The sequence below is a fragment of the Argiope bruennichi genome, chromosome 4 (genome assembly GCF_947563725.1).
Source record: "Argiope bruennichi chromosome 4, qqArgBrue1.1, whole genome shotgun sequence".
Taxonomy (NCBI): domain Eukaryota; kingdom Metazoa; phylum Arthropoda; class Arachnida; order Araneae; family Araneidae; genus Argiope; species Argiope bruennichi.
In genome coordinates, this window is record NC_079154.1 from 91196368 (window position 1) to 91208586 (window position 12219).

Here is a 12219-nt window from a genome sequence, read left to right on the forward strand (position 1 = left end):
GGAATAATTGTAATAAATTGTAAAATTAAAATCACACTTGTATTTGTTTCTATAACAATAAAATTATTGATAATATTCATAAGTTTCATTTGGGTCATTTTAAGTTAATAAAATATTCATTAAAAGCAAAAGAAGCAACAAAAATACATCAAACATTTCATATAACTGAAAAACTTTCTGACTAAAACTAAAACCTTTCATATAACTGACTCACAAAAGATAAGAAGTTAAAAGTTAAGGCACATTGAGCATATGGAAAATAATGCATTCAATCACATAAAGCCAATTTAAGATATATTAATTCTATAAAAATCAATTCCTCACAAATAACAATAATTTCTATACATCTTTACCTTAAGATTCATTTGGTGATGCTTTTCATGTAGACCAGTGACTAATAAATGCAAGTTCTTATTTTCATTTTGTAATTCTACATTTGCTTGACGAACAGCATCATCCAGACTGGGTATCTCTTCTGAAATAGTTTGGTAATTGAATATTATTTGAAAGTACAATGTACTTAAAGTAATGATAAATGTAACTTTCATGTTTAAAAAAATATGCTTTATGATAAATAACTTAAAATGTCAGAAAAAATAAGGAAATCTGTAAATAACAAGGCAGAAATATAAAATTTCATATATTTGCTTCAATAAAAATATCATCGAACTTTAATTCCTGTAATTCGTTTCCCAAAACTCTGTCAACATTCCTCTAAATATATGATTTAATCTGCATATATAATGTTCCATCAGCATCTGTAATGCTTGGAAGATTTAAAATTAACCCTAATTCTTTTGGGTCTACATTATTATTCAATAAAAATCCCATCTTTTTAGAAAATTGTTTTTTTTTTAATTAACATTTAAATTGAAAGATTTATCAGTGCATAAATAAACCCAAGCATGAATTAACAGCAAAGGCCAATGTGAAGAGATATGCAATTTTTTTATTATTTCAAATTTATGCTGATTCACTATATTTTTCCTTCACAGATCAAATGAAAGGTTAACTACTAATATTTACTTTCAGCAATTTTTTTCCTCCTGTATTCAGCATTTGTATTTTTCTGTTAGTGGATCACTATTTGTTTTAATCCAGTTTCACTGATTAGCTTTGATTTGAGTATTCTTGAATATTATTGATGGAGAAAATCTCATTGCAAGATAGCATAACTTCTAAAGTTATTATATATTTAAATCTAAAGTTTACTGCAAATATTTTTTTTAAACATTTCCAAAGCACTCTGTTACTGTGTATGATATTTTGCACCACTTTTGTTTGTTAATCTGTGACAATGAGATATTAACAGAAAAACAGCTTGTTTAGGCAGGCACATCTTCTTAGTTCAAAAAATAATTACTTAAACCAAAATATTCATCACACACAAATCTAAATCATATAAATATAGATAAAAAGGTAAAGAAAGAGCTTTGAAAAGCTTTAATTCTAAAGTGAAATAAGTAAGCAAATATGTAATGTAAACATGTAATAATAACATTTTATTTCTTCTAGTGACATTTTAAATCTCAATTCAATCAACTTATTTCATATTTCATTATTATATTACTTCATTTAAAAATTGATAGATTCCTTTAAACACTAATACTTTAAATATTTTGTAATCTACTTTTTAAGATTTAGATATACAGAGAGAAGGTACAAGCAAACTCATTAAGATATTTATAATATAAATATAAAATAAAAACCTTCAGATGATGGATCTCCCTTAACAGCAAGCATAATTTTTTGGTTTCTCTGAACAATTCTATCAAAAGCTTGCAATACTTTAGCAACAGCTCTAGTTGACACCTGAACTCGTTGAGCTAATTTTTCTTCTAGCTCATCTCTGTCCCACTGCCCAAGCATTGCAAGAAATGATGTAGTTGCCTCATTTTCATCTATTAAAAAAAAATGCAAATTTAATGGAAAATTTTTAAAGGTACCATATAAAATCATTGCTTAAATTAAGCTAATTTGTTTTATAGAAATATACTTAATGAAATTTTTTTATAAGAACTAATATTGTTAAACTAAACTGATGCACATAATTTAACAATGACCAAATGAATGAGAAGTGTAAGAATGATTGTTGACAAGAGTCTACAGTAAATAACAGAATCATATAAATGTACAGCATATATAATGAAGCCTTATGTGACACTGAACTCTTAATTATAATAACATCTTTCATAAACCACTATTCAATTACGAGATTACTATTCAAACTGAAGATCTGAAAACATACTTCTATTTTCATATTCATCTGAAGTTTCAGCATCAAACCTCTGCAGTAATATTCGAAGATCTTCATTAAGCTGAAAATAAAAATCAATGTATTAAAAAAATGTTCCACAGATAAATAATATTAATAAAAAGACATTATAAATATTTAAATGAAGTCACCTGATTCCAATATCTATTAACAACACACAATACAGCTTCATCACTAGTTTGGCGTTTCTCTAGTTGTTCTATTCGTTGCCTTAAATCTGCTTCCTGTCTTTGACGCTGTTCAAGTCGCTCAGCAAGCTTTTTATTTTGAAACTGAAGAACTTTCATATCCATCTCTTCCTATTCATAAAGAAAGTAAAACTGTCTAAGAAGCTGATGCCAAGAAAAAATAACAAACTGATTAAAAACCACAAACAATCCGATAGATATTCTTAGGTACATAAAATTTATCTAGCAGAGAATAAGTACAGCACATAAATCATTTGATTACTTTCAATTTTTAAAAAAAGGAAGCGTTACTATTTTTATATGAATCATATTTTTGTAACAATTATGCAAGCAATATACAAATATATTATTTGTACTAATGATTGTATCATCTATATTGATTTTATTGTGCCTATTTTGCTTGTGATTAGTGCTCATATTTTTCCATTTTAACAAATAACTTTTAATAAGCCAAATTAATCTTCATAAACTGATAAAAATACATACAGAGATCTACATATTATAAATGTTACTTTTCTGTAATTATAACAACTTAAAAAAAAACACAAATGTCAATTTAAAAAAAATCACTCTTTCCTAACAGAGCAATCCAATGTTTTGTATCAAATTGCTTTTCCTTAGAAAATTTTGCTGCTGCACCTAAATAGGAAAATAGAAGAAAAAAAAAAATAATTCTATAATAATGCGCTTATTATTATAGAAATTTTTTTTCTTCTATTTTCCTATTTACATATTTCAGATACTATATTTTAAAATGAAACCTATGGTTAGGTCATCAAAATTAAATTGCTTAACATATACATTTAAACACTAAAAACCATTCATCTTACATTGATTGTTATAAATAAAAGCCAAAGATATCTCAACAGTGGTTTCTCTAAAGTTTTTTCGCATATTCTCTAATAAAGGTGTTATCTTCCTTCCTCCCCAAATAAAAGTATGAATCTTCTCTGTGATTGCCTTACATGACATTAACTTCAGCTAATGTCATGCAAGGCAATGACTAATGTCACTTTCTTAATGTCAGGATAAAATATTGTAATTTCATTGACAATAGTTAAAAAATATTGATCCTTGATATGAATCTTAGATATTTATTGAATATATCGTGTGATTTTTGGCAATTTTTTTTAGTGATAAAATCCTGATATTTAGAAAGAGTTACATGAAAATTGAATCTGTATTTTAAATCTGTTGTTTCCAATTAACCAGAATAAGACAGACTTTCTCTGAATGGATTTCACTCCAAATTAAATATCTACAAATTTGGTGTAAAGACCACATGCCAAATTTTATCAGGGCTGCTCAAAACATTTTTGAGTTATTTTTTGTCACAGACAAAGGCATAATACTGAAAATTTGTTTTTCAAATATATAGAAGCCTAAACACACAGAGATTCATCAAAAACTTGAGTTACAATTCTTTCTCTATACTTTGTATACAAGAAAGTAAAAATTAAAGAATATATACTTTGGAGATATAATTAACCTTGATGCCTGAAATTCATATTCTGCTCTTTTGTTTATTTTTGAGGGAAAAAAATTATTTACCTGTGTAGAGACAGGGCCAATTCTACAGGGTTCAAAATGAACTCGCTTATTAGAAGAATTTTTAGATGATCCATCATCTGGGGCAGGTCGTTTTGTTGCCATATTTAAAATACTGCAAAAAATATTTTAGTTTTATTTATTAATTTGCATTGCATAAAAACAGTTTAGAGAAAATAAAGTACATAGCATAAAATCTTTACAATAAAAATGTACACAAAGTTGCACACAAACTTATTTTTTTTTTATTTGAAATATTTCCATGTTACCACCCTTCTCAACTTTCTAGTTTTTCTTTTTTTTTCCAAAAAGAAAATATTCTGAATAGAATTTTTCAACACAAGACTCATGGATAATTTTTAATTCAATAAAAAGTCATAATTTTTAGATTGATAATAATATTACAATTAAAAAGAAAATATACTTTCTTTTCCATATATCATTCATTAATTAAATATATTTTAAAACCTTTAAAAGTAAATTTGAACAGTATATGAATTTCTATAAAAGAATAACGTTAGAAGAAAAACATGATCAACACCATTTCAATATATGTGATATGTATAATCACAGAAACAACAATTTCACAGTAACACTAATATATTTACTTTCAGGGGAAAGGGGAAATACCTTGCCCCCCCCTTTTCCCCCAAAAAAGCACAAAACAAGCATTTAACAACATTTTTATTAATGCTACTCATAGAATCAACTTAAAAGAGAACACAGGCGTCAGATAAAGAAGGTCAGAGTCTTGAATTATTTTATCTATACACTATCATACAAATTATATATAAATATTATAGAATGGAAAAAAAAATCCCATAAACATTTTGCATTTCTACATTATTATTATGTAATTTGTTGCATTATCATGCAATTTGCTTAGTGTTCTTAGACAAAGAACATGCATGTGTACACACACATTCTTAATTTCAAGTAAAATTATTACAGAAAAATTATTTTACATATTTTCTTCAAATATCTTAAGTTAATTATTAAATAATATGATGCATGTTGTTATTGCACATATTAACAGAATCTTTTGTTCTCATAAACAATTGCTCACATGTTTATTTGAATGATATTTACAAACTTGTTCCATATATAAATGCATCCACACAAACGTTTTAAAAATTAAATATCATTACTCTCTCTTGTATTCATATTTCATTCAGATTCTAATAAAAAATTCAAATGAATTAATTTAAAATTATTTAATACACAAAAGACCTTAAAACAAAACAGGAAAATTAAAAATTTAATTATTCACATGTTCATTGATTAAAGGATTGGAAATATATAAGCAATAAAAGTTCAATTTGAAAACAAAATACATGAGAATCCAATTCAATATTTATTTTCAATATAATATTGAAAAAAATGGCTAAGTAATAAATCGCTTGAAAAATTGACTATATTAGATAATTTCTTTAGACATTAATAAAAGGATTTAATTTTTATAATATACATTATAAAATCATAAATTTCAAAAAAATATTAATATTATTTTATTGAACATATCAAGAAGAATATAACTTAATTTAAAAACTAGTTTATATTGCAATTTTCCTAAATAAGTAATTAGTTATACAGTTCAATCTTGTATTTTAACATGACATGCCTTTAAAGCAGCAAAATCTGTAATGACATAAGTGAATTTAAGTTACAAACAAAGAACGCATGCTATACTTGAAAGTCTATCTTCTATTGAAGAATTTCTCAGATAATTTTTTATTATAGATATTAAAAGATCCTTCTCTAGATACATTAGAAATCCTCATGCAAAGCAATACTCTTAAAACAATTTCTAAGTTGAGAAAACAAAATAATAATTATTTTTTCAAGATTTAAGCAGGGACATTATGAATTTTTTTTGTCGCAGTTCAAATGCACGTACATATTATTTGAAGATATTCTTTTCTCAAATTTGATCATAATCCATGTTTAATAACTTATTTTTATAATGATGACTTATTTAAAATTCTCATGATGATGATGATGTCGTGTCCCCAACCACAGAAAGGGGGTACAGTAGCTTCTGAGGGTAGACCCCTGAGCACCCGAGGGCAGAAGTCTGACTTCTAGCTCATATGAAGATGACACACACACATTCTCATCAAATTTGGAATAAGACAGTGAACGACTATCTAGTTCTGTAATCAATTTACCAATAATACATAGGAATGAGTTTGTCCTCATGTTTTCTTTTCTATTTACAGTTGAACCTCGTTTAGTGAGCATAATTTTTTCCTGAATCTTACTGTAATGAGAAACACTTTTAGGTTAACAATTTTGTCAATAGGAATCCATATAAAATAAGACAATGGGCTCAACTCCAAAAAAATAAACAAATTTATAATAAATAATTTACTATTCAAAATGAATGCTTTTACATAAGAAAATTGTTTAAAGACATTTGTCTTAGACTACTCATCATAATTTGGTGATAATGAAACAAAGCATTATCAAGGTGATATTTGTCAGCATATAATGCAATAATTTCCCATGCTTTCAGTATTTTTCTTATTTTACTAAAAGGTTGTGGCTTGGTTACATGTGTCATTTGTTTGATTCCTAACTAGATCTCTTCTGCAACGTTTTGCTATGACAGTTCCCTAAGCTCTTTGGTAGTTCTTCCTTCAGCTTATTGATGTTATTACTATGAGCTCTAGCCCCATTATATTGGTCAAAGACAAAATCTTGTTAATTAAGGCATCACAGACATTGGCTCAAATCCAACAGAATCACGTTTAACAATGCTATCCAGCCAAAAAAATTTCATGTTGACACGCAAAAATATAAGCCAATCCAGCATGCAATGTCACATGTGTCTCTTTGCCGCTCGTTCTGTGAAATGTCACTTGTAAAATGAGTCACCTTTTCACATTCTGTTTTGCTCAATAAGCAACATTTGACCATAGTTCATCAAAAAAAGAATAGTTTCTCGCTTGTTAAAAAAAAAGTTTTTCTTGGTGTTTACATTTAATATTACTATCAAATTGAAAATAATCAGCTTTAGAGGCAATTGTTACCTTTTTGTGCTTAAGAATTAAATAAATATTTTTGAGATTTTAAATAATTTATAAGATTTTTGTAAAACAGACATACAACACTCAAATCTACACTGACATTTTACATGATCAAATTTGTTTTATAAAATCTTGTAAAATTTCAAACTAAAAAGAGAGTAAAATTGGCATTTTCTAATTTATGAAATTATTGGCAATCCATATGTTTTCATCTTTATTTCTGGCTTCTCTGTTACATTAACTACAATCTGTTGCAATGCAATATAATTGTCCCAATAAAAAGTGACCTAGGATCATACAACATGTCATTTTACAAACCATCTTGTTGCATTAAGGTTTTAAGAAAACTTTTTTTTTTTTTATTTCACTTTCTTAAATTGTAGTTTCTCCTCTATGAGTTACTATTTAGAAGTTAATGTGCTCAGAAAACTACTCACTTTTTGATCTCAGATAAATAGTTTTATTGCTAATGGCCATCAATTGGTGACATGCATTTTGAAAAAATTTAGCATATGAGTAGAACAAGAGGTGCATTCTACCAGCAAGTTCTTATTTTTAATCAAAAACTGAAGCCCTATATATTTCCATGACATACTGTTATTATTGTGATTGGATTTTCTTGTTTCAACTGAAAACTATCTCAAAAGTTAAATTTCCCACCCTAGTGTATAGTTATTCAATTTCATGAATTTAAAAAATCTTTCTATATGATCATTAAGTAAAACGTATAGAATAACAAAGGTTAATTTATATGAATAAGTAATGTCTGATGGAATCAATAATTCTGAAATGATATTTATAATGTTTTAGTGCCTCTGTTATTTTATTTATCACTTTTTTATACATTAACGCTATGTATATTCATCACACTTTGTTCCTGATATATAACTGCTTTTGACCCTAATTTGGGTTCATATGATTTCCTATGTAATTTGGGGGGGGGGGAACCCTCATATTTTGAAATTAAATCTAAAATTCTTTTTAAAAAAATTCATGCTTTCCATTGCTGCAAAATGCTAAAACACTTAATGCCAAGAGATGTTATTAGACACACTTCAAAACATTGTACCAGCATTCAACTTCTCTCTATATTCTATATTCAGTATTTCCCTTTGAGTGTGTGTCCACAATTCTTCTGTTTTTTTCTCCCTTCTAAATATTAAAGTCATCAGAAAAAGGATTTCTTTTTATACAAAATAATTTACATGGTATGCAGCAAGTACATCTTTTTGAGTTTGAAGCAACCATTCCCTCTTATTAAACTCTCCATTTTTTAATTTTTTTGAAATATATATATATATATATATATATATATGTTTATTTGCAAATCTAGGGTAGTCAAACGAAACAAGTTTAAACTGTGAAAAGTCACAGTTTTGTTTTTCATTTCTGTTAAATACTATACTATAATAGATTTTTTTTAAAAAAAAATCTACAACCTTAGTAGACAAATCTTCAGTAGACTAATTCCATGATCTATAAACTTTGATTGGCTTAATATTAAATTCCTTGCAGGGTTTACTAATTTTTAACTCACTTTAGACTCAGAATGGATCCTAACTCATTGTTGATTTCAGACATTATTTCAAATTTTCTTTTATTCCATTAATGTATAAAATTTATATTTACCTATAGCCACAGCTTGTATTAAAGTTGATGTAAAGTTGACTGAGTATAGCAAGTTCAATATTGATCTTTAATTCTATCAGCAGAAGCTCTCATATGAAATTGGCAGACACTAAGTTTCTTTCCCCTATTTTTTGCCTTTTTCTTTTCTAATTTTCTTTTTGTGCATACCACAGACATTGCATAAATTATTTTCTATCTCATTTTTTTTTCTTATTATCTACCACTTAATAAAATTAAAAATATCTCACATGATTCAGTAGAAGGAAACTATTAAAAAAACACATTCATCTTAAATATAACTAAAGTAATTGTGCCATCTATTAATCATGACAACAACAAACAACCATTAGAGAGATATTGGTATTATGATTCTGAACTTCACTGTGTTCATTCAACAAATTCATGATGCCTTCTGCATTGACTTAGAGCATCTAGGCTGATTCATTAATAGAACTTTTGTCATTTATACACAAGACATCTAACACTTCTGACAATTTATATTTATAACTATTTTAATAACTAAGTAGATTTAATGAAGCAGATAGCAACCCAAACAATTATATCTGGCAAAGAGTTAAACTCACAATTTGTATTTTTTTTCATGAATTCATTTATTTGTCAAATAAGTTAATAAGATTTCATTAAATGACTTGCCAGCGTCACTGTTCAGCTATGCGGCCCTAAGCATTTACCAGGTCCACAGAGATGATCCACCAGAAATCCATCACTGGTTGAAACTAAACTACACAAGCATATTTTGAAAACAATGGGCAAAATTTGATATAAATATAATTAAAGGAACAAAACTAACAAAAAAATGCTACATGACGTAAAATTTTTTACAAGAAGCAGTGACAACTGTACTTCATGTAAAAGACTGAGCATTTTGAATAAACAAGAATTAAATTTTGTATCAAACTTTTCAGAAAAAAACTTGAGTTTGAAAAGATTCTTGAATTTAATAAGGAAAATCCCAAACCATTAAATAAGTATTCTTTAAACACACAGCAATTTATTCACATTGCAGCTAACACAATAACAAGTATGAATCAAATCAAGTGACAGATGAACTGAAATTATTACTTTACAAATGCTATATTAGACCATGCAATCAATTTAAATTAATCATTTATTATTTTTGCCAGCTACATTTCACCAATATATTTTCCCGATTTACATATGAGAAACATTTCTCTTAATTTTAACATTTCACAAAGGATATACAAAATTATAGATTAAGTTTTTTTTTTTTTTTAAATGTAAAAATGCAATTCTAAAACTGGAATTTTCAATAGTTTTTCTTTTATTAAAATAAAATCTTGTTTTATTTTGTTATTATGAATATAGTCACTGTTCATTCATACTGCTTATATAATAAAAAAAATTAATTATAATATTTGTTTTGCTTTATAAGCAACAAATTCATATTATTGTCAATAAGTTCTTAGTATTTCATATGAAAGAAATGTATTACTTTCTAAAGGTATTAAGAAATACTTTTTTGAAAAAATTATTATACTTCATGTTCAACTAAAACAATGTTTTTAAATATTCTTTAAAATTCATACCTAAAATTTTTCAGAATTTCATAATATTTAATAGGAAAACTATAAAAATTACAGTTCTAAATTTACTATTTGTACTAACAATCAAGAGTTATTTATAAATTTGTGCTGTTTCAATCATAGATGAAAAACTATTAATTACAGTTTATACCTTTTCATCAAGTGAAAAAATATACAGATGTAGCAATATGATTTTAGTAATGTCTTAATAACATTAAAAAAATCTATTGGCATTTTAATTAGAATGATTTTAAGTACTTCACATTTAGCATAAGGTTTTTATAACAAAGTAAAACTGCTAAATATATTAAAATTTATCTATTCAATGATTCCCACTAACTTTGTAAAAACCTTCTGCTGTTCTATAGGAAAATTTCTTCAAATGAGTATCTTGGAAACATTTTTATTGTGGAATAAGATTTGAATATCTTATTGATTGAATAAAATTGATTTATCTTAAATTTTTCTAACTTTTAAAAAGACAAATATATTTTTTTATATTAAAAAATATTAAATATATTTTTCGTCATTAAGTCTTATAAAGAATTTTGTAATTCGGAGAACATTTGTCTTTCAAATAATTGAACTTTAATGATTGTACTATAAACTTAAATACAGCTAATATTTTTATAAAGAGCTACGTTAAAATAACAAATACATAAACTTTTCTTTAATTAATATGTTAATAGCAGCACATACACAAAAGCATAATTAGATGCTTACCAAATAATATCAAATGCAAAGGTTTTTATAGCCATGACAATTGAAATTAAGTCTTAAAGGAAAACTAAATGATTAATTATAACTTCATGTTAAAAATTTTATGATGCGATTTTGATATTTTTGAAAGTAATAGATGCACAACAATGAAATGTCCTTAGTATCAGTTTTAAGAGTCATAATTTTGGCACAATAATAGAATGTTTATGCTATTTTAAATCAAAATGGCATAAGCACATTGTTGCCATACTATTGATGAGAGAGGAGAGAAATAATACCATATCTAAGGTATTATCTATATTTCTAAACCATTAACAACTGAAAGGAGGGGAAAAAACTATATTCTGCCAAGGTGGCTACCATGTTTTACCAAGTTATCACTTCATTAAGTTATTTTTATATCCTTCAAATACACATATTATATGCCTCATAAATGGTGAAACTGCTTTTAATTTTTTACGCACTATCAGCTATCAAGAGCAACAAGATGAGTTGGATTAAAATACTATAAGTAAATAAAAAAAATTAAAAATATATACTTGTCTATTCACCTAGAGCATTTTTTTTCATTTGTTTAGTAATAAATTTGTTAATTAGTAGAATCAACTTTAAAAATTAAACCACAACAAAAATTTAAAAGAATTAAATCTCATTAAAAGATGATTTCTCCATTATAGAAAAAAATATGGCAAGTTTACTTCTTGGGCTTCAATTTAGGTAAACAAAAATAACGCCACTTCAATAAATTAAAATCGTTTCATAAGAATCATTCATAATTTATTTTGCATTAATTTCGAATCAAAATCAAACTTGCAAACAGAAATATTGCAACATTAATTTAATATTCAGTACAACAGCTTGTACTTTCATGCTTAAACTGTCAAAACAACACTAAATGAAGAAAGTCGTTACAAGTATAACCCAAAGCAAATGGGAAATTTAATGTTAATAAATAAGAAACACAAGAGATGCAGATAACCAACAAAATATAACATATAAATATTTAAAAAATACTTTCGTTCACACAAAAAATTCATTATCCTAAAAGCATCGAAATTAAATAAAAAATATAATATATTACCTAATAAATGAAAGTTACTTTACAACAAAAAATTTTGTTTCAACCCTTAAAGAATAGGTTTATTAACTTCAAATAAAGTTCGGTAAAAGAAAAACAGAATTACATCCATTTTATTTTAAATTTTTATAATCATTACTGTCGTCAACAACTCGGAACAAACAGCGAAGATACACCTGCATTGCCA

General features: G+C 26.0%; 1 protein-coding gene across 4 annotated transcripts in view; it reads right to left on the bottom strand.

The window, feature by feature from the left end:
* Window positions 1–12207, bottom strand: part of LOC129965500 (E3 ubiquitin-protein ligase BRE1B-like) — a 30346-nt gene extending 18139 nt beyond the window's left edge. For 2 of the 4 annotated variants that reach the window (XM_056079456.1, XM_056079453.1), the window contains exons 1-6: window positions 12036–12207; window positions 4015–4126; window positions 2407–2574; window positions 2249–2318; window positions 1710–1901; window positions 354–475 (exon numbers count right to left, since the gene is read on the bottom strand). In XM_056079456.1, coding sequence (XP_055935431.1) covers window positions 354–475; window positions 1710–1901; window positions 2249–2318; window positions 2407–2574; window positions 4015–4116 — 654 coding nt within the window. In that variant the 5' untranslated portion in view covers window positions 4117–4126; window positions 12036–12207. Of the gene's footprint in view, window positions 1–353; window positions 476–1709; window positions 1902–2248; window positions 2319–2406; window positions 2575–4014; window positions 4127–9323; window positions 9412–12035 lie in introns of all 4 variants that reach the window. The other 2 variants (XM_056079455.1, XM_056079454.1) reach the window with 2 other exon arrangements.
* Window positions 12208–12219: the final 12 nt, after the last annotated feature.